At 43.5% G+C, this 24,072-nt stretch overlaps 1 protein-coding gene across 1 annotated transcript in view; it reads left to right on the forward strand.

The window, feature by feature from the left end:
• The window catches only part of LOC141105178 (uncharacterized), a 43,965-nt gene that overhangs the window by 5,145 nt on the left and 14,748 nt on the right, over positions 1-24,072 (forward strand). Inside the window, exons 10-14 of the mRNA XM_073595069.1 lie at positions 326-703; positions 1,380-1,757; positions 2,536-2,913; positions 3,663-4,040; positions 4,731-6,080. Coding sequence (XP_073451170.1) covers positions 326-703; positions 1,380-1,757; positions 2,536-2,913; positions 3,663-4,040; positions 4,731-6,080 — 2,862 coding nt within the window. The remainder of the gene's footprint in view (positions 1-325; positions 704-1,379; positions 1,758-2,535; positions 2,914-3,662; positions 4,041-4,730; positions 6,081-24,072) is intronic.

Genomic DNA, 24,072 nt, shown 5'->3' on the forward strand with positions numbered 1-24,072 from the left:
TTTTCCCAACAAATGAGGAGGAGATACTGTACACCATATGAAAGGTCCATCTTCATTCCTCAATATAACATCATGTTTATACAACTCGATGTGGCGAAAGATTCATCTTCGTTAATCTCCGTAGCAGTCATTGATGCACAAAATAATTTTACCTATTGTGTCATAGTTGTTTTGAATCCTTTAACTGGTTTGTTCTCATATTTTTTTGTTACAATTGTACCCAGTTCCGTGCCAGAACTCTGTGAAACTGTTGACTTCTAGACCAAAACACGTGACTCTTTTTACTGACATTTTTATATTTATTTTAAAAATTGTTTCCTAACAGATGGATGTGATGTCAGGAATTCCTCGGAGAGACATCTTCTATTATCTGCTGATTGGAACTCAGAAGATAATGTCATCACACCGGATCCTCCAGGAGGAAATCCAAATACACAAAATATACATCACAGACCTTCCTGTCCAGAGACATCAATGGATCCCTCTGATCAGGGGAAATCTTCTCATCAATCGCATATTGTGAGTGCAGATGTCCATGTAAGATCTCACACTGCAGATAAATCAACAGATCCTTCTAATCCCAAGGAAACTTCTTTACCACTTGAAGGAGTTCACAGATACGAGAAACTATTCTCATGTTCAGAGTGTGGGAAATGTTTCTCTAAGAAAGGGAACCTAGACGAACACAAGAGAATTCGCACAGGTGAGCATCCGTATTCATGTTCAGAGTGCAGAAAATCATCTCCATTCCTCAATAAAATGTCATGTTCCTAACAAATGAGAAGATACTGTACACCATATGAAAGGTCCATCTCCATTCCTCAATATAAAATTATGTTCCTAACAAATAAGGTGGAGATACTGTACACCATATGAAAGGTCCATCTCCATTCCTCAATATAATGTCATGTTCCTAACAAATGAAGAGGAGATACTGTACACCATATGAAAGGTCCATCTTCATTCCTCAATATAATGTCATGTTCCTAACAAATGAAGAGGAGATACTATACACCATATGAAAGGTCCATCTTCATTCCTCAATATAATGTCATGTTCCTAACAAATGAAGAGGAGATACTATACACCATATGAAAGGTCCATCTTCATTCCTCAATATAACATCATGTTTATACAAATCGATGTGGCGAAAGATCCATCTTCGTTAATCTCCGTAGCAGTCATTGATGCACAAAATAATTTTACCTATTGTGTCATAGTTGTTTTGAATCCTTTAACTGGTTTGTTCTCATATTTTCTTGTTACAATTGTACCCAGTTCCGTGCCAGTACTCTGTTAAACTGTTGACTTCTAGACCAAAACACGTGACTCTTTTTACTGACCTTTTTATATTTATTTTAAAAATTGTTTCCTAACAGATGGATGTGATGTCAGGAATTCCTCGGAGAGACATCTTCTATTATCTGCTGATTGTAACTCAGAAGATAATGTCATCATACAGGATCCTCCAGGAGGAAATCCAAATACACAAAATATACATCACAGACCTCCCTGTCCGGAGACATCAATGGATCCCTCTGATCAGGGGGAATCTTCTCATCAATCACATATTGTGAGTGCGGATGTCCATGTAAGATTTCACACTGCAGATAAATCATCAGATCCGTCTAATCCCAAGGAAACTTCTTTACCACTTGAAGGAGTTCACAGACATGAGAAACTATTCTCATGTTCAGAGTGTGGGAAATGTTTCTCTAATAAAGGGAACCTAAACAAACACAAGAGAATTCACACAGGTGAGCATCCGTATTCATGTTCAGAGTGCAGGAAATCATCTCCATTTCTCAATAAAATGTCATGTTCCTAACAATTGAAGAGAATATACTGTATACCATATGAAAGGTCTAACTCTTTTCCTCAATATAAGATTATGTTCCTAACAAATGAGGAGGAGATACTGTACACCATATGAAAGGTCCATCTCTATTCCGCAATATAACGTCGTGTTCCCAACAAATGAGGAGGAGATACTGTACACCATATGAAAGGTCCATCTCCATTACTCAATATAACGTCATGTTCCCAACAAATGAGGAGGAGATACTGTACACCATATGAAAGGTCCATCTCCATTCCTTACTATAACGTCATGTTCCCAACAAATGAGGAGATACTGTACACCATTTGAAAGGTCCATCTCCATTCCTCAATATAATGTCATGTTCCTAACAAATGAGGAGGAGATACTAGTACAAATGAGGAGGAGATACTGTACAGCATATGAAAGGTCCATCTCCATTCCTCAATATAACGTCATGTTTATACAAATCGATGTGGCAAAAGATCCATCTCCATTAATCTCCGTAGCAGTCATTGATGCACAAAATAATTTTACCTATTGTGTCATAGTTGTTTTGAATCCTTTAACTGGTTTGTTCTCATATTTTTTTGTTACTGTTACAATTGTACCCAGTTCCGTGCCAGTACTCTGTTAAACTGTTGACTTCTAGACCAAAACACATGACTCTTTTTACTGACCTTTTTACATTTATTTTAAAAATTGTTTCCTAACAGATGGATGTGATGTCAGGAATTCCTCGGAGAGACATCTTCTATTATCTGCTGATTGTAACTCAGAAGATAATGTCATCACACAGGATCCTCCAGGAGGAAATCCAAATACACAAAATATACATCACAGACCTCCCTGTCCGGAGACATCAATGGATCCCTCTGATCAGGGGGAATCTTCTCATCAATCGCATATTGTGAGTGCGGATGTCCATCTAAGATCTCACACTGCAGATAAATCAACAGATCCTTCTAATCCCAAGGAAACTTCTTTACCACTTGAAGGAGTTCACAGACATGAGAAACTATTCTCATGTTCAGAGTGTGGGAAATGTTTCTCTAAGAAAGGGAACCTAAACAAACACAAGAGAATTCACACAGGTGAGCATCCGTATTCATGTTCAGAGTACAGGAAATCATCTCCATTTCTCAATAAAATGTCATGTTCCTAACCAATGAGGAGAAGATACTGTACACCATATGAAAGGTCCATCTCCATTCCTCAATATAACGTCATGTTCCCAACAAATGAGGAGGAGATACTGTACACCATATGAAAGGTCCATCTCCATTCCTCAATATAACGTCATGTTCCCAACAAATGAGGAGGAGATACTGTACACCATATGAAAGGTCAATCTCCATTCCGTAATATAACGTCATGTTCCCAACAAATGAGGAGGAGATACTGTACACCATATGAAAGGTCCATCTCCATTCCTCAATATAACATCATGTTCCCAACAAATGAGGAGGAGATACTGTACACCATATGAAAGGTCCATCTTCATTCCTCAATATAACATCATGTTCCTAACAATTGAGGAGATACTGTACAGCATATGAAAGGTCCATCTCCATTCCTCAATATAACATCATATTTATACAAATCGATGTGGCAAAAGATCCATCTCCATTAATCTCCGTAGCAGTCATTGATGCACAAAATAATTTTACCTATTGTGTCATAGTTGTTTTGAATCCTTTAACTGGTTTGTTCTCATATTTTTATGTTACAATTGTACCCAGTTCCGTGCCAGAGTTCTGTGAAACTGTTGACTTCTAGACCAAAACACATGACTCTTTTTACTGACCTTTTTATATTTATTTTAAAAATTGTTTCCTAACAGATGGATGTGATGTCAGGAATTCCTCGGAGAGACATCTTCTATTATCTGCTGATTGTAACTCAGAAGATAATGTCATCACACAGGATCCTCCAGGAGGAAATCCAAATACACAAAATACACATCACAGACCTTCCTGTCCGGAGACATCAATGGATCCCTCTGATCAGGGGGAATCTTCTCATCAATCACATATTGTGAGTGCGGATGTCCATGTAAGATCTCACACTGCAGATAAATCAACAGATCCTTCTAATCCCAAGGAAACTTCTTTACCACTTGAAGGAGTACACAGATACAAGAAACTATTCTCATGTTCAGAGTGTGGGAAATGTTTCTCTAATAAAGGGAACCTAAACAAACACAAGAGAATTCACACAGGTGAGCATCCATATTCATGTTCAGAGTGCAGGAAATCATCTCCATTTCTCAATAAAATGTCATGTTCCTAACAATTGAGGAGAAGATACTGTATACCATATGAAAGGTCTAACTCTTTTCCTCAATATAAGATTATGTTCCTAACAAATGAGGAGGAGATACTGTACACCATATGAAAGGTCCATCTCCATTCCTCAATATAATGTCATGTTCCCAACAAATGAGGAGGAGATACTGTACACCATATGAAAGGTCCATCTCCATTCCTCAATATAATGTCATGTTCCCAACAAATGAGGAGGAGATACTGTACACCATATGAAAGGTCCATCTCCATTCCTCAATATAATGTCATGTTCCTAACAAATGAGGAGGAGATACTGTACAGCATATGTAAGGTCCATCTCCATTCCTCAATATAACGTCATGTTTATACAAATCGATATGGCAAAAGATCTGTAAAAGATCCATCTCCGTTAATCTCCGTAGCAGTCATTGATGCACAAAATAATTTTACCTATTGTGTCATAGTTGTTTTGAATCCTTTAACTGGTTTGTTCTCATATTTTTATGTTACAATTGTACCCAGTTCCGTGCCAGAACTCTGTGAAACTGTTGACTTCTAGACCAAAACACGTGACTCTTTTTACTGACCTTTTTATATTTATTTTAAAAATTGTTTCCTAACAGATGGATGTGATGTCAGGAATTCCTCGGAGAGACATCTTCTATTATCTGCTGATTGTAAGTCAGAAGATAATGTCATCACACAGGATCCTCCAGGAGGAAATCCAAATACACAAAATATACATCACAGACCTTCCTGTCCGGAGACATCAAAGGTTCCCTCTGATCAATCGCATGTTGTGAGTGCGGATGCCCATGTAAGATCTCACACTGCAGATAAATCAACAGATCCTTCTAATCCCAAGGAAACTTCTTTACCACTTGAAGGAGTTCACAGATACGAGAAACTATTCTCATGTTCAGAGTGTGGGAAATGTTTTAAACAGAAATTTACTCTTCTTTCACACCAGAAAATTCACACGGGTGACCGTCCTTATTCATGTACAGAGTGCGGAAAATCTTTCTCTAAGAAAGGGAACCTAGACGAACACAAGAGAATTCACACAGGTGAGCATCCGTATTCATGTTCAGAGTGCAAGAAATCTTTCACTCATAAAGGAAACCTTCTTAGACACCAGAAAATTCACACAGGTGAACGTCCTTATCAATGTTTAGAGTGCGGAAAATCTTTTACTCAGAAAGGGGACCTTGTTAAACACCAGAGAATTCATACCGGTGAACGTCCTTATTCATGTTCCGAGTGCGGGAAATCTTTCAATCACCAAAAGGTACTTCTTAGACATCAGTGTCTTCCCATGGATGGGATTTCAGAGTACAGAAAATCTTTTGCTAAGAAAGGGAACCTGCCTGAACACCAGAGAAGTCACACACGTGAGTGTCCTTATCTGTGTTCAGAGTGCGGGAAATCTTTCACTATGAATGAAGACCTTGTTAAACACCAGAGAATTCACACCAGTGAGCATAATTATTCATGTTCAGAGTCCGGAAAATGTTTCACAGAGGAAAAGGTGCCTCTTAGACACAAGAAAATTAATTTTGGTGAGGGTCCTTATTCGGGCACTGAAAATTTCTTTAACAAAGGAAACCTTTTTAAACACCAGAAAAGTCACACGGATGAGCATATTTATTCATGTACAGAGTGCGGGAAATCTTTCTCTAGGAAAGGGAACTTAGATGAGCACCAGAGAATTCACACAGGTGAGCGTCCCTATCTATGTTCAGAGTGTGGGAAATCTTTTGTTAATAAAGGAAACCTTCTTAGACATCAGAGAATTCACACAGGTGAGCGTCCTTTTTCATGTTCAGAGTGCGGGAGAGTTTTCATTCAGAAAGGAGATCTTGTTAAACACCAGAGAAGGCACACGGGTGAACGTCCTTATTCATGTTTAGAATGCGGAAAATCTTTTGCTCAGAAAACACTTCTTAATAGACACAAAACAATTCACACAGGGAGCATCTCTATTCAGGTTTAGAATGCGGGAAAGGTTTCATTCAGGAAGGAAACCTAGTTGAACACCAGAGAATTCACACAGGTGAGCGTCCTTATTCATGTTTAGAGTGCGGGAAATCCTTCACTTAGAAAGGAACCCTTGTTGCACATTGAAGAACACACATTGCAGAGCGTTCTCACTGCGTTCATACAACAGAAAGGGCTTTACAACTAAAAGAAGTCTATTTAGACATCAGATGGAATGCACCTGCTGATTTATTTGACAAATGTCCCCAATGAATCGGCCAAAATTTGCTTTATGTGTGACCCTTGGGTGAAACCTGACTGTGGATGGCCATCAGTGGTAAAATAAAGGACCTTATATTGGACTTCCTTAAGTTGGTGGTCCTCAGGAATTAGAATGTTCCTTACACAGGTGGTCAGTGGGATAAAGCACAGGTATAGACCACTCAAAACAATACTGTTGCAAAAGACAGATTGGGAGGAACAGGCAAGAGAAGCTACTGTAGATAGTTTGGAAAATGTAGATGGTGAGGGAGAGCTGTCAGAATATGTAATGTGGGCAGTGGAGGAGAGCTGTCGGAGGATGTTGTGGGGATGGTGAGAGGAGAGCTGTCGGAGAATGTAGTGTGGATGGTGGGAGGAGAGCTGTCGGAGAATGTAATGTGGACGGTGGAGGAGATCTGTCGGAGAATGTAGTGTGGATGGTGAAGGAGAGCAGTCGGAGAATGTAGTGTGGATGGTGGAGGAAATCTGTTGGAGCATGTAGTGTGGGAGGAGGAGGAGAGCTGTCGGAGAATGTAGTGTGGATGGTGGGAGGAGAGCTGTCAGAGAATGTAGTGTGGATGGTGGAGGAGAGCTGTCGGAGAATGTAGTGTGGATGGTGGAGGAAATCTGTCGGAGAATGTAGTGTGGATGTTGGAGGAGAGCTGTCAGAGAATGTGTGGATGGTGGAGGAGAGGTGTCAGAGAATGTAGTGTGGACGGTGGGGAGGAGAGCTGTCAGATAGTAGCCATAGAATTTTTAGTGTGGACAGTGGACGGTGTAACAGTGTTGAGGTCCGATGAACGCCAAAACCCAGTAAGAAACCCCTATTTTACTAAAATTTGCTAGTTAAATTCGATTTTAATCTTTTTTTTCTGTAAGGACATGAGAATTGCTACACTTCATATACCCCTACCAGCACATATTTTAGTCCATAGGCCATATTTTGCCGTTAAACTCCCATAGCATAAGAACATAAAACCTACCAGCAGCAACATACCTTGAAAGGATGTGTGGAAAACCAGGGCTAAGTGATTACATCGATCAACATCCAACAGTCCACATCTCCTAAGCTAACAGACCATTATGCAGTTTTTACAACACATCACAAATGTTTTAGCAAACAGTGGAAAATTGAATCAAGGTTTCATGGCTGAATATCTCTGAATTCAGAGCTAATATATTTGCATAATTCATATCTTCCACTGTGAATAAATTAGGTTAGTAACCTATTTCACTGGAAGAAGAAGAACCAAACTTGATTAGATTATACAGTACAGAAGGCTAATTAGCCAAATGTAATCTCCTAAGGAGGATACATATCGGGTCAATACCAAGGTTAGTTGAAAAATGACCACATTTCGAAAAATGACACTGTTGGAGGGCCTGCTGGGAAATTATAAAACTTGTCTGTGGAATTATTGCGTGTTCCCGGAGCTACGTTCGGGTGTTTCCCAGCCGTCTTGTTCTGAAGGTCCCCAAAATCTCTGCACTCCTACTTCCCACACCTTAACCCCTGTGATTAGGTGGGGGGAGGGGTCAATGACACAACTGCAAACTGAGAGCCCTCCTTTACTATCAGAAATGAAGGACATCTGTCAAGTCTTATTTTTTGAGGGCCAAGGACTCTGAAATTTCAGATCGATTTTATGCCCATTGACTCAACTCTGCTGGAGCCCAGAGAACCCAGGACATTCTTAAGTACTTTTGATTCATTTTTGTATTGCTGTTGTAATATTGTATTTAACTATTGCAATCTTTTTTTTTCTGCACCCTTTTCCTTGTTTTGTATTAAACAATATTTTTAAATATATTTCCGATGATTTACACTCTTCTGAAAATACATAAAGACCCTATACAGCCTCCAGCGAGACCTATTGTTAATAGCATAGGCGCAGTGGCATCTAAAATGGGACAATACTTAGACTAAGAGTGTAGTTAGAACCAGATCTTATCTCAAAGACACTAAAAACCTTCTAAATTGTTTAGAAAGCGTAGATCTAACTGGCAAGGATGAGGTATTACTTGTCACCACAGACGTATCATCCCTTTACACAATAATACAACACGAGGATCCTCTACTGGCCTTGAACTGGGCATTGAGCCAACGAGATGACCTGCCCTATAATCAAAAAGTTTTTTTGAGAGAAACCCTTGATTTTTGTTTATCCCACAACTATTTTTGGTATGCAAACAAATTCTTTTCACAACGGAGAGGCATAGCCATGGGTGTGAAATTCGCACTGAGCATCGCTAATCTGTTTATGGGAGAATGGGAAGACAAAGTTATTCATAGCATAAGGAGAGATGAGCTAATCTTTTACAAATGGTATATAGATGACTTATTCTTTATTTGGGCAGGATAAATGGAACCTCTACAACAGTTTATCACACAATTAAATGCAAATAACAACAATATTAAATTCACATCTCAATGGAGTAGTGAGGAGATTAATTTTTTAGATGTTACCATATATCGTCAAGATAATAAATTGGGGACAAAAGTGTTTTTTAAGCCAACAGACCGCAATAGTTACCTTCCAACTCAGAGCGGACACCATCCACTTTGGCTAAAGAACAGCCCCAAAGGTCAGATTGTGAGGGTGAAAAGAAATTGTTCCCAAACGGACGATTTTAATTCACAATCAAAAGTGCTTACCGAGAGGTTTAAAGCCAAAGGCTATAATCCACAGTTCTTCGATAAAGTTGTGGAAGAGGTTTGAGTGATCCCTAGAGAAAACTGTCTAAAAGCAAAAATACCAGACATACAAAATACAAATTATGACTGGGGATTCATCTCTGGTTTCCATTCCCAATTCAGAGAGGTGGAGTCCATTTTTAAAGAGCACTGGCATATATTACTTTTAGACAAAAAACTTCACAATGTACTTCCACAGGCTCCTAAGTTCATATCGAAAAGCTGCCAGTTATGGTGATTGTGTGGTCAAAAAGGTACTTGATCTTCCCAGCAGACCTCCATCCTTTTGGGACAGGGATCTTTTCTACGCATGTAGGAGGTGTAAGGCCTGCAGGGAGGTCAACAGACCGATTAGAGGCCTTGATAGCTTTAGATCAGTCTCTAACAATAAAAGTTTTGATATTCGGCAATTCATCACCTGCAACACTACGCATGTGGTGTATGCTATAGAATGCTCACGTGGGCTACTTTATATAGGCCGCACCAAAAGAGCTCTGAAGGTGAGAATAGCCGAACATATTCAAAATATAAAAGATTGGTTTTAAAGACCACAATGTTTCTCTACATGTTAAATTGAAACATAATCAGGACCCTTCTGGCCTCAAATTTTGGGGTGTAGAGTGTCCAAAAACCATCGTGGAGAGGATCCAATATTGTGAGGGACTTATCAAAACGTGAAACTCAGTGGATCTTTCTCACACTCTCTCACCAAAAGGCCTGAACATAGAGCTAGACATCAATTGTTTTATTAGTGATGCCTAAATATTATTTTAGCCATAGGCATGTTTTAAATTTGGGATTTTTAATAATAATTTTTAGTTATATTTAACATTTTAAGACTAGTATTTCCATTTCTATTGATTGGAAATTATTAATTCACTATTAATTCATATTTATCCTGGTGTGTTTCATGAAGTATCTAATGAATTTCTAATCAGACACCATTCATTATATATAGCTAGTATTCATTTTGATTCTTTAATGGAATGGTGTCTGGTTTGCTAAATGCAGATTTGCATAACAAGATGCGAAGTTACACGGCCGCAATGTCCAGACTTTGTGGAATGTGTTTTAAAATATGTCCTTTTTATTGTAATGTAAATTGACTCTTTAATTTGTTATGCATAAGATGGATGCGCTGCTTGTTTGGTGTGGATGGGCATCCTCCATGCACTTAGCATCAGTTGTGGTGTGTGTGTGGGAGGAGCTGATTTACATCCCGATTACTATTGAGTTGAGCCGCGCGTCTGCTTTATTTAAACTGAGATGTCACGTCATGGAGGTCACGCCCTCAGTTGAAGTCGGAAGTGACGAAACGTGTCAAGGTGTGATCTCCACGACAACAGAAGTGACAGTTGCGGGTCACTGACAGCTGGGATTACCAGGAAGCAGCCAGCGCGGCGGTTCCTTTGACGCTGATGTCTTCTTACAACTGGCGATCGTTGACAACGCTACGGTTTGCCCTTTTAATGCCTCACTAATTTCTTTTGCTTGTACGTATAATCTGTAAAGGGGTTTATTGGCTTCAATAAATTAAGTAAAATGGGATTATGCTATGTGATTTCTGTATTTTCTCACATGACCCTGGTTCATTGGAGCTACCCATACCTAATACGAATACTAGCAGAATCAGTGGATATTCCCGAGAAGTGGCAACAAAAGGATATATTTGGGATGCTTGATTTTTTTCAGTTTTCTGGTGAGTTTAACCCCAAAGGGGCGAGTTTCTTCTCACGTGGTGACAAGCCTGGGTGTGTGGTGCATGAATTTATGAACTTTCATCACCTTTAAGAAAATCTGATTCACTCACCTGAAACCACTTCATGGGACTTTTTTGTCACTTATTTAAGGAATTATATAAGAGCGTGCCATAAGTATATAGACTGACACGAGCGCTGCTATGGTGGTTTAAAGTCACATTTACAGCCTGTTTTAATTGCCATTTGTTCTATAAATATTTTTAAATCATTAGGCTTATCTCTAATGCAGTAAGCCAGGACTTGACCACTTGACCTTTTAGAAGATTTACCAGGCCATTTTTAGTGATATGGCACACCTCCAAATTACATACATCAGAGGCCTACAGTGCCGAATTACCAAATAATCTGAGTAGGCACCGGTCTATGGGCCCTATGCCATCTAACCACTTGCCCTCCAGAAGATTATCTAATTCTAGATTTTTGCAATACGGCACTGTGTTACTTTAAAAGACAATTTGCGCGGTCGTGCAACACTGTGCCCTTTTCCCCACACATAGAGCTTTCTTTTGATGGTATTTGTTCACCTCTGCAGTTTTTATTTTTTGCGCTATAAACAAAAAAAAGACATAACATATACAGTGCTTTGAAAAAGTATTCATACCCCTTGATATTTTCCACATTTTGTCATGTTACAACCAAAAACGTAAATGTATTTTATTGGGATTTTATGTGATAGACCAACACAAAGTTGCACATAACTGTGAAGTGGAAGGAAAATGAAAATAGTTTTCAATGTTTTTTACAAATAAATATGTGAAAAGTGTGGGGTACATTTGTATTCAGCCCCCCTTCACTCTGATACCCCTAACTAAAATCTAGTGGAACCAATTGCCTTCAGAAGTCACCTAATTAGTAAATAGAGTCCACCTGTGTGTAATTTAATCTCAGTATAATCTCTGTAAAGCCCTCAGAGATTTGTTAGAGAACCTTAGTGAACAAACAGCATCATGAAGGCCAATAAACACACCAGACAGGTCAGGGATGAAGTTGTGGAGAAGTTTAAAGCAGGGTTAGGTTATAAAAAAAATCTCCCAAGCTTTGAACATCTCATGGAGCACTGTATAATCCATCATCCGAAAATGGAAAGAGTATGGCACAACTGCAAAGCTACCAAGACATGGCCGTCCACCTAAACTGACAGGCCGGGCAAGGAGAGCATTCATCAGAGAAGCAGCCAAGAGGCCCATGGTAACTCTAGAGAAGCTGCAGAGATCCACAGCTTAGGAGGGAGAATCTGTCCACAGGACAACTATTAGTCGTGCACTCCACAAATCTGGTCTTTATGGAAGAGTGGAAGGAAGAAAGTCATTGTTGAAAGAAAGCCATAAGAAGTCCCGCTTGCAGTTTGCGTGAAGCCATGTGGGGGACACAGCAAACATGTGGAAGAAGGTGCTATGGTCAGATGAGACCAAAATGTAACTTTTTGGCCTAAAAGCAAAACGCTATGTGTGATGGAGAACTAACACTGCACATTACCCTGAACACACCATCCCCACCGTGAAACATGGTGGTGGCAGCATCATGTTGTGGGGATGCTTTTCTTCACCGGGGACAGGAAAGCTGGTCAGAGTTGATGGGAAGATGAATGGAGCTAAATACAGGGCAATCTTTTTTTTTTGGAAAATACTTTTTATTCACATTTTTATAAACAATACACAAGGTGCAAAACCCACAACCACCCCCCTCCCCCCTCCCTCATCCCTGTTGTGCAATGTCCCAAAAATTACAGGCAGTTAAACAGTATGCATTACCCTTTCAGCATCCTTACATCAATTAAGGCAGTGTAGATTAGATGATATATAGAATGGTAAACATAATCACTTGGTCGCTGCTAAGCATGCCAGGCCACTCCAACTATTGGATATTCCGTTTACGCATTATTTAAACCCCTCAATTACAGAGTGTCATCTGACGAGAGCCAGCATTGCCATACTTTCTCAAACTTTTTGGGGCAACCTCTGCTCAAGTACGTGGCTTTATAGAAGGGCAATGGCTTATTCACTATGCCTTTCCAGTAGGCCAGGGAGGGATCTTCAGGCTTTCTCCAGCATAGTAGTATAGCTTTGCGTGCATAGAACAAAGTGAGGGAGAGCATGGTTCTTTGCGCCCTAAGCGGTGCCACCTCTTTCACCAGGCCCAGTAGACACATTGATATCATCACGGGGACAGGTTATGAGATTAGTCCCTGGATGGTTTTTGTAACCCCTGGCCAAAATTCCTGTCTTGGCTGACAATGCCAGAATATATGATCGAAATCCACCATAGCAGTAGTAAAACGCCAGCAAGTTGCGTCATCCGAACCATGTATACTGACTATTCTCGCTGGGGTGTAGTATACCCTATGAAGTATGTTAAATTAAATATACCGATCACGAACCAATACCAGGACTCGGAATGGAAGGTCCCACATATCGTCCCAGTCGTCCCCTGAAAATTGGGGACTAGTGAGCTCCATTTATCCCTACACTTACGGAGTGTCTGGGGCTTTTCCACAAATAGCGCTTTATAAGCTTCCGACAGCGTCTTTGGCATGGATTAGTCACAAAGCAACCGTTCCAGGGGTGAGATTTGAAGTTCCACCGCGCCTGCACCAAACTGTGTGGCGAATGCGTGCTGCAGCTGTAGATAACGGAAAAAGTACCAGTTTGGGAGGTCGTGTCTATCCTTTAATTGATCAAAAGTGAGCAGTCTCCCTCCCCCCACTACGTTCTTCAATAGTTTGATGCCGACTCGGGCCCATATTATTGGGTCTGGAATTTCATTAAAATGGGATAATCTAGGATTGAACCATAATGGAGTGTCTGGCGACCATACCTCTGTTTCAGAGTGCATTAGCACCTTTGTTTTGTCCCACGCGCAGATAATAGCACGCATGGAGCCAGTCAAAGGCGTCGACACCTGTGGTCCCCTGTGCACCAAATAGTAAAGACTCTCGTAGGATCCCATAAGTGCAGCCTCAAGTACTGTTGCTGCACTACCAGCCAGCGTTGGGCAAACACCATTTGCCCTGCTATAAAATACTTGAACAGGTCAGGGAGAGCTAATCCTCCCTGTCCATAGGGTTCCTGTAGCGTACGGAGACCTATTCTGGGATGACCCAAGCACCACAGGAATGAGCTAAACAGGCTATTTTCACGCTTAAAGAACAAGCATGGGACCCAGATTTGAGTGTTGCGCAAAAAATACAAGAAGACTGGTAATATCTTCATTTTGAGAAGATTCACCCTACCGATCAGGGAGAGTGGTAAATGCTTCAAGGCATCCAACTGTATCCTAACCTTTGCGAGTAGTGGCATTAGATTGAGTGATAGGTAGTCACCAACTTTGGGGGATACACGAACACCCAAATATTTAAATTCAGAAACCCAGGCTATAGGGACCAAGGGTCCATAACACTGGACTTCTCCCACTAACTTGTAGGCCCGAGAACTTTGCAAAGGTGCCTAGAATCTCAAATACTGCTTCTAGTGTTGGTCCCGGATCCTCTAAAAGGAGAAGCATGTCATCAGCATATAAAGCAGTGCATTCATGAATGCCTACTACTTCAAGGGCTTTTACCTCTGTGGATGCTCGTAGAGCAATAGCTATGGGTTCAATGGCCATGGCAAATAAGGCCGGGGAAAGTGGGTACCCCTGACATGTTCCCCTACCCACCGAGAACTGTGCAGAAACTGACATGCCTATCTTAATTGTCGCCTTGGGTTTACTGTACAGCAGAGAGATCCAGGTAAGAAAAACATCTTCAAACCCCATATACTGTAGTACCGTGGACATATAATGCCAGTCCACGGAATCAAAGGCTTTAGCCATGTCTAAGAACACTATCACTCTGGCCCCAGGGTTAGTATGACTAATCTGTATGTGCGCAAATAGCCTGCGGAGATTTGTATCCGTGGATTTCTGGGGAATGAAGCCGGTCTGATCTATGTTTACAAATGTGGTGATTACCTTCGATAATCTTGTGGCTAGTATTTTTGTTAGGATCTTAAGATCCTGATTAAGGAGAGCTATGGGTCTATAGGAGGAGCAGCTCAGAGGGTCCTTGCCCGGTTTAGGCAGCAGGACCACCTGAGCCTCCATGAGAGAATCTGGTAGAATCCTGTGTTCTAAGCAAAAGTGGAACAAAGTCTTAAGTCTGGGTACAAGAGCTTCTAGGTGTAACCTATATTGTATGCAAAATCCATCTGGCCTTGGTGATTTGTGCAGTGGTAATGATCTAATGGCAGTTTCAATTTCCTTTTCTGTGCTGGAATGCACAGGGAGCTAAGCAGGGATTCAAGATCCTGTTTGATATATACAGGGATAGGCGTGTAAAGTGTGCTATAGTAGTCTACAAAAGTGTCTAAAATGTCATTTGGGTCCTACAGTAAAGTTCCCTGAGAGTTGTTAATACAAGGGATATTAGTCTGAACTCTCTGTTCTGCAACCAACATAGCTAGGAGTTTCCCATTTTTATCTCCTTGCTCAAAGAGGGACTCTGCCCTCCTCGTCCAAGAAGTGTGTGTCAACTCAGTGAAGTGCAATGCCAAAAGACGGTGCGCCTCAAGCAGTTTAGCGTAAGTGACATCTGACTGGTTGGTTGCATGAGTCAGCTCACACCTCCTCTCTCTGTCCTGCAATTCCTTTGACTCAGCATTAAAATTGTTTGCGTGCTTGCTTGATCGCCGAGATATACTGTCCTCGCATACACGCCTTGAAGGCATCCTAAACTATAGGCAGGGGGGCTGACTGCAAGTTGTCCTCCCAGTAACCAGGGAATACTGGTGCCACCTGGGAAGCAATCAATTCTACCTCCAACCAGCCTGGATTTAACCTCCATGCACCCCCCCTAACCTGTAAGGGTAGACCAATATGTACGTAGGGGCGTGTGATCCGACAGGCCCCATAATATATTTAGCTCCCCTCACCAACTACAGCATGGAAGCGTTTGCGAACACTAGATCAAACCTTGAGGAGGACTTATGCGTTTTGGATAAGTGTGAGAAACTTTTAGTGGTAGGATTTTTCCATCTCCATAACTCCATGAGAGCAGCCGTCTCTCTGCCCAAGCTGACAGTTCTACAGACGCAACTCTCCTGGAGTTAGAGGAGTCTGTAGGGGCGTGTCCTGATGTGAGCAGCGGCGGACGTCTTTGCGAGGAGCTCCGGAATCCTGATTTTTAATCCGCCGACATCCGTGCATCTGCTGACCAGTTAAGAGCCCAAAACCCTGCCAGCCTACCCATCTAGGTGCCCCATGCAGTATCCCCTACCAGTATCTCCCAGCAACTCGGCCTGTAATCAACAGAGGGATATTGCCTCCGGACTCCCGCGGCCGCCGCCATCTTGCCGATCTGAGGCCTCCCGGGGAAATCTGAATCCGGATGGATCTGGAGGTAAGGGACTCTCATCCGTCCCCACATACCTGTCCATCTACCCACCTGGCACGGTCTGGAGGCCTAGCCAAGCTCCGGGGATGTCTGAGGCGGCCTGGTGCAGCTTAGTGAGGCCTGTGGATCCCCGCCGTTTTCTGCGGCTTCTTTCCCGCTGGGAGTCACCTCGGCCAGTCCGGCCTACATCGGAAGTGCAGGCCTCCTCTCTACATCCGCCCTATAAGTCCTCCAAGTCCCTGCCTCCAAGGCCTGGGGTGCTGCCAAGGATTGCCTGGCCGAGCTGGGGTATCCAGTGGCCTAGTGTGCCCTCTCCACTGCTGCCTCTGTCCCACTGCTCTGGGCCTTCTACACCCTGGCACTCCCAGCCCAACATCCTTACTGCCTTGCTCCTGCCTGTTTGTTTACTGTGAAGACAGAGGCTACTGGTGAGCATTGACTGTCTATCCACGGTGTGAACGTCAGGGACTGGAGGTCTACGGCCAGCTTGGGTCGCATCTAGCTGCCTCTTGGAGATACATCTGGGCAGGAGCGTGGCCTGGGGTGGCGGAGGAAGGTCGCATTGAGAAGAGCTCCTGTCATCCTGAAATAACATTATCCTTCTCCGCACCAACGGGACTCTGTTCCATGCCGGCAAAAGGTAAAACCGCGGCCCGAACTCCAGTAAAAAGCCATCTTAGCTGACAGGCTCCATGCGCTGCTGGCTGAACTAAACATGGCCGCGAGCCAGAAGAGCACGAACGCTCCGGCGGCCCCGGAGTCCTCCACCTCTAGAGACACGGCGGTTATCCTGCTAGCCATAGAAAACAGCAGATCCTCCCTGCTGACCCGTATTGATAAGCTCACGGAGGAATGCAATTGCATAAGGGCAGATCTAGATAAGTTCAGAGGCCGCCTCATAGAATCTGAATCACGAATATCAGCCACAGAGGACCTGACTGCCAGCCATGACCAACGCATTGAAGTGCTAGAGAACATGGTCAAATCACTGGTAGCTAAATCCAACGAGAATTGCCTCAGGAGGAACAACGTAAAAGTGCTTGGCCTGCCAGAGGGCTCAGAGGGTGAGCATCCTGCGGAGTTCGCTGAAGCTTTTTTCAAGGACATCCTTGAGCTGCCGCCTGTTCCGCCGACCCATGTACTTGAAAGCGCACATCGAGTTCCCACTGGTCGTCGACCCCCTGGGGCACCACCTCGCCCATTTCTGGTAAGGTTCCTCAATTATCGGGATCGTGACCGCATACTCAGCGAAGCCAGGAAACATCCTCACCTCAAGTATGAAAATGCTGACATCCACTTTTACCCTGACTTCTCGGCGGACCTACAGAAGAAGAGAAAAACCTTCCAAGACATCCGCAGACGCCTCAGAGAAAAAGGCTTGCCCTACAGCATGCTGTACCCGAGCCGCCTGAGAGTTGTACATGCTGGCACTGCACCACTCTATGTGGTGTATGACAGACTGGCTCCTTATATGGTCACTAGACTCATCATAGTAGGGGATTTTAATGGCATTCTGAGCCGAACTTTGGACACCTCTAATCCAACCAGGCTGCCGGACCCTGAATTGGGGCAATGGGCCTCGGCCCTGCAGATTACAGAGGTCTGGAGATGGAAAAATCCACAAGCACAGCGCTACTCCCACTTATCTGCGGTCCACCGCACGGGTTCCAGAATTGACCTGGCTTTTTGCTCTCCGGCTACACTCCCGTATGTGGCCTCAGCAACTTACCTGCCTGAGGGGATTTCAGACCATTCCCCCCTAGAGGTCATTCTGCAGCTTAGAGGGGGGGAGCGCAAAGGTTGCTGGCGACTGGCAACACGCTGGCTACGGGATGAAAAAGTAGAAGAGAATATGCAAGGGAAAATTGCCCAATATTGGGACTGTAATGAAAATGTGACCAATGCACAGGTGACCTGGGATGCCTTTAAGGCAACTATAAGAGGGGATTACATATCTGCAATTAAAGCTGACAGGGTGGACTATGCCTCCAAGACTAAAGAACTAGAGTCTTGGGTGAGTACGGCAGAGGAGGTGTTTGCATCGGACTCTTCTCCTGGGGCATATTCCTCCCTGGCACAGGCTCGAAGGGCACTCTCTTTACACCTTTCTGGTTCGACTGCCTCATCAGAGAGGTTGCTCGGGGCCAGAATTTTTGAGTCTGGGGACAAGAACGGGAGGCTCCTAGCCAGTCTAGTGGCCGACCCCAAATTTCAAACAGTTATATCCACAATACATACTGCTGCGGGGGGGGGGGGGGGGGGGGGTCACTTCAAACCCGTCTGACATCCTTAATGAATTCAAAGTTTTTTACGCCTTGTTGTATAGCTCTACTACCTCGCAGATACCTCCTGACCACCTCTTGTATCTCCGCGAACTGACGCTAACAACTTTGACAGAGCAGGCCGTTGCCTCCCTAGAGGGGGAGATCTCGGTGACCGAGATTGAAACGGCAATTCGCTCACTTCCCCCTAACAAGACACCAGGTCCTGATGGGCTCCCAGGAGACTGGTATAAAATGTACATACCTGATTTAGTCCCGCGTCTCCAAAAATTGTATGCCCTTAGTTTAGAAGCAGAAAGGCTACCTGACTCAATGTCGCAAGCTCACATAGTACTGATACAAAAGCCAGGAAAGGATGCCTCATACTGTCCAGCATATCGACCCATATCCCTTCTAAATTATGATTTGAAGATACTAACAAAAGTGCTAGCCACCAGACTGATGGGGATCCTCCCTTTCTTAGTAAATATGGATCAAACTGGCTTCATGCCAGGGAAGTCGACGGATGTTAATATTCGTAGGGTGTTCACCCACTTACAAATTCCTCCTACAGAACATAGTACCAGAGTCTCGGTTGCATTGGACCTTGAAAAGGCATTTGATTCTGTTGCCTGGCCCTACATGGAGGAGGTACTCAAGATATATGGTTTTGGCCCCACTTTTAGAAAACAGATTCAGCTCTTATACCAGAAACCGACAGCACAGATTTAACTTGGAGGGGTGTTATCCTCTTCATTCCCTGTGGAGCGAGGCACCCGACAAGTGTGTCCTCTATCCCCCGCCCTTTTCTCCCTGATGGTTGAGCCCCTGGCTGTTGCACTACGGTCCTCGGATGCTGTCGGGGGGGTGCGGGTCGGATCCCTGGAGGAAAAAATAGCACTTTATGCTGATGATATTATCCTTTTCCTCCGGGATCTGGGGCCCTCCCTCCGGGCAGCGTTAGAGCTCCTCTCACGCTTTGCTGACATGTCAGGACTAAGAGTTAACTGGAACAAGTCTACACAGTTAGCGGATCCGTCACTTCTACTTCAATGGGCTGAGAGTATAAAATATCTTAGCATCCATATTTCCCCCAGAGTACAGGACTTCTGCAAGCTTAACCTTCTTCCCTCTCCTACAAAATTTTCAAAATAGGATAAAAGCGTGGGCTAACCTCCCCCTCACATTGATTGGAAGGATCAATTTAATTAAAATTAAATTACTACCCCCTCTTCTCTATGTAGTGCGCCATTCACCAATGTGGATACCCAAGGCACTTTTTAAGCGGCTAAATTCTCACATATTCAGTTTTTGTGGGGCCCTCTGTTTCCGATTGTCCATTCTCCAAAGTCCTTTGACACAGGGGGGCCTGGCGTGCCCTGATTTCTTCCTTTATTTTATTGCGGCGATGCTTACCCATGCTCACAACTGGCTCATATCGGATGCTACCACTGCAGCAGTTGCCTTGGAGGCTACCGTTGTGGGGTCATTCGAAGCACTGCGGAATATTTTATTTCGAGGTACTAGGGCTCCACATCCCCTCACTACCTCAATTAAAACGGTGCTTAGAGCATGGTCTGGGGCAGCCGGCCCCCGGGTGGCCGATCCCCAGGTGCGTTCTCCAAATACTCAACTATGGATTAATCCTTCTTTACCTGAATTCTATTCCATCCTGGACCCGGTCATTTGGGCGTCACGGTGTATTCGATATTTACATCATATTTGTGAGAATGGTGCACTGCTGACATTTGACCAACTTAAATCTAGATTCGACTTCAACCATGTGTATTTCTTCCAGTTCCTGCAGCTCCGCCACGCCTACAGGGCACAGTTCGGGGGCTCTCCCCTGACCCCATACCAGTCAAAACGGAGTCGCTTCTACATCAAGAGACATTAACTAAACCATTATCCACAATTTACAAGGATCTGCAGCCTACCGTACATCACGGTTTGGAAAGACTTTGTGACTTCTGGGTGTCAGAGCTGCCAGAGTTGGATGGGGAGGACTTGGAAGATATCTGGGACTCCCCCTTTGGACACCTGGTCTCTTCTAGAGATTGGTTGATCTAGTTTAAAATATTACACAAGTTTTATTATACTCCATATAGGCTTCACAAAATATACCCAGACTGCATGTCGCAGTATTGGCGCTGTCGAGCTGACTCTGCGGGTTTCTTACACATGATCTGGTCATGCCCTGATGTATAGCATTACTGGTCATTCATTACAACCTTCATCACTGAACTGACCACAATTTCTATACCCCAAAAGATAGAGATTTGCCTGCTTGGCTTGGTGGATGCTCTTGCCCCTTCGAGGGCAGTGGGTACACTACTAGGATTGCTTCTCTTCTATGCCAGGAAACTCATCATACTCAAGTGGAATGAATGCATGGAAATCATTAGTCAACCTTGCAGTACCCTTATATAAAGAAACATACTCTAGTAGAGGATGTCCCCTAAAGTTTCAAAAGGTTTGGAACATATGGCTAGAGTCTGAAACGACAACTGTAGAACAAGAAGACCCTGTAGGTCTATCGGTCTGGTTTGATTTACATATGAGATGATGGTTCCTCTGACTGTCCCCCCAGGGGTGCATTCTGACTAACCACGTGCCTATAACCACCCACTTGTTGTAGACTTTTTCTTGGGTGATACCTGTCATATATCACATATCTATGTTGTAGTGCCCACCAACTTGGGTGTGTGCTAATCAGTTATTTAGGATTAGTGTCAGGTAAAATTGCCAGTGTCTTACCCTGTTGGTTAAGCTGGTTGGAAGATTTGATAGAATAGAGGAGGGTGTGGCCACCTACACTCTGCCCTGCAAGATTTCCATTACTTTCCCTGAAATGTTCTGGAAGGTGGGTGGACTGAAGGACCAGATTGGCAGGTAGTTTTGGAGACCGCTCTGTGCCAATCATTGTTTGTTTAGGCAGAGGCGGGAATGTTATAAAAACTAAGGTCACATGTTTCCTGGTGTGGTTGGAGATGGGAATTGAATCCAGAAAGGCTGCAAAGATGTGATCAGCAAGGCGCAGGCTTGAAGGCCTGGGGGTGTAATGCTCTCAGTGCGGGATAGCAGAACTTGAACCTGAAGGCCTGAGGGTTCAGAGACCTCAGTGCTGGATGGTTCATCACATTAAGTCATCGAAAAGAAACTCCGGGAGCAAGGGGCCAGACATTACTGGCTGGGATGGTTCTGGACATGCTGAGCAGGAAGCAGCTGCTAACAGGATGAAGTAGATCTGGGTGTGCCCGGACTTTTCCTGAACTGACCTGGGAGGATTGCAGTCAAGATAGGCAGGTGAGGCCTGTTACTTCTAACATCCATATACCAAGGTGTTTTTAAGAGAGGCACCGGTCAGGTCATTAAGGGAAAAGGATATAACTACTGATAAAGGAACCAAAGATAAGGAGGCAACTCATACTTCCTGGAGCCATAGACTGTAAATATTGCAAGTTCTTTTCTAACATGCTACAAGGAAAAGAATAAAGTTTATGTTCAAATGTTATTGGACTGTCTGCTGATGTCATTCATGCAGGGGAGGAAAAAGGAGAGCCACTAACAGAAAGGTATGAAATAACAGCAGCTCCCAAGGGAGTAGTGCGCTACAATGTAAATTGCTGAGCATTACACTTATCCTGTTATTTTTAGCAGCAAGCTATGGGTTGTTTTGTTGTTGTTTAACTTGTTTAACTAGTTTAGGCCAGTAGTTAAGGTATGATATGCCTTGTCTAATGTTTTATACACCTTGAGCCGAATGCTCAGAGGCTCTGTTATGCAACTTTTTCTGAAATAAATAAAAAGAACTTTTAAAAAATAATAATAAAGAAAAAAAAAATGGCATTGAAATCGCCCCCCACAATGAGAGGCAGGTGCATGAAGGGAGCCAATTTACCCAGCAGGTCATACAGCACCTGAATTTGAAGTGGTGGGGGAAAATATACATTTACTAACATCATCTTATGCATATAGATGTCAGCTACAACAATCGCATACAGGCCCCCTGGATCCGCGATGACCTGATGAACAGTACAGGGGACTGTTTTGCTGATCAAAATAGCTACTCCCCTGGCGTACGTGGAGTACGTAGCATGTATGGCACGTTGGATCCAGGAGCGCCGTATAGTCAGAACCCTATTGCCATCTAAATGTGTCTCCTTTAAGAAGACAATATGCGGCTTAAGTGGTTTCAAGTATTGGAACATCAGGGCACGACGAAATTTATCGTTTAGGCCTCTAGCGTTCCAAGACAGTAAATCAAATACGGTTCCAACCATAGAAATACCTTGTAAAATAATACAGCAAATAGCATATCTGTTCTATAAATGCTAGCGAACAGCGATCATTGAGAGTCCCACTTAGATTATAGATCTCAGGTAACCAAGGGTATAGTATGGCACATTGCACATCTGAATACAAAAATATCCCCAATCCCGCCTAACTCCCTGCTGCTGTGTAGAACATTCAACTAATACACGCAGCGTAGTCCCGAAACTAGTCCCAAACTTACAGAGACGTGACCAAAAAAAGAAAAAAATTAGATCCAAAACATTATCTATAATAAGAACCTAGAAAAATAGTCAGTCCAAAAAGAAGGTAAAGAAAGTATCTACTCTTGTGTCAACTTGTGTCCGTGCCCCTGAGAAGGAGTGATGGCCGACCCACCTCCCACATGTTTCCACAAGTGTCAATGTCTTTATACACCCAATGTAAGAACAGCGCCAGCAGGGGCATGAGGATACAGGCGTCTTCCAGGAAGTCCTAGCCCTGCCAGTAGTGCAATGCAAAGGATTCAATAAATCAAGATGTTAGGGTATATACGTAGCCCCCACAATGCAGGCCACCCCCCCACCCTCCTTGTAGATATCAAAGTCCCTAAAACTGGACAAGAAAAGTGGAATCCCGGTTACTGTTTTACAATGTGTCGATCCACTCATTGGCCTCCTCAGACGTATCGAAAAATCGGACCGTGCCCTTTTGATGGATCAGCAGCCGGCTGGGATACAGCATACCACACTTGATATTTTTTTCCTGAAGATGGTGTCTCACCTCATTGAAGGATCTGCAACGTTTTTGAATATCAGCCGAGAAATCCGGGAACAGCATCAGTTTGGCGTTTTCATATGGTAATTCAGGATGCTTCCTTGCCTCCGCCAGGATCATATCTCTATCTCGGAAGTTCAAATGTCGCACCAGGAAAGGTCTGGGGGGTGCTCTGGGCATTTTCCCATGGGTAACCTATGTGCCCTCTCAACTACGTACGTGGGTGGCATATCTGGTATGTTCAGCAGTTGCTTGAACAAGGTTTCAGCAAAAATGGCAGGTTTCTGGCCCTCTGCACCTTCCGGTAGGCCTACCACGTGGATGTTATTTCGCCTCTGCCTGTTCTCGGCGTCACCCATTTTATTTACAAGGGAACTCGCCAGCGACTGTAGCTCTGTGATTTGTGCGGTATGTGATCCCTGTTGATCTTCTACCGTGCCAATCCGGTCCTCTGCTTCAGTAATTCTCCCCCTCATCTAAATCATGGCGGATCAGGGTGCACTCTGACGCCAGGTGGTCAATGCGGACCATCATCATGGAATTGAAGCCCTCTATAGCAGCCAAGATTGGTTTAGTAATTGCCTCTGGTGCTGT

This window comes from Aquarana catesbeiana, linkage group LG08, assembly GCF_042186555.1.
Source record: "Aquarana catesbeiana isolate 2022-GZ linkage group LG08, ASM4218655v1, whole genome shotgun sequence".
Classification (NCBI taxonomy): domain Eukaryota; kingdom Metazoa; phylum Chordata; class Amphibia; order Anura; family Ranidae; genus Aquarana; species Aquarana catesbeiana.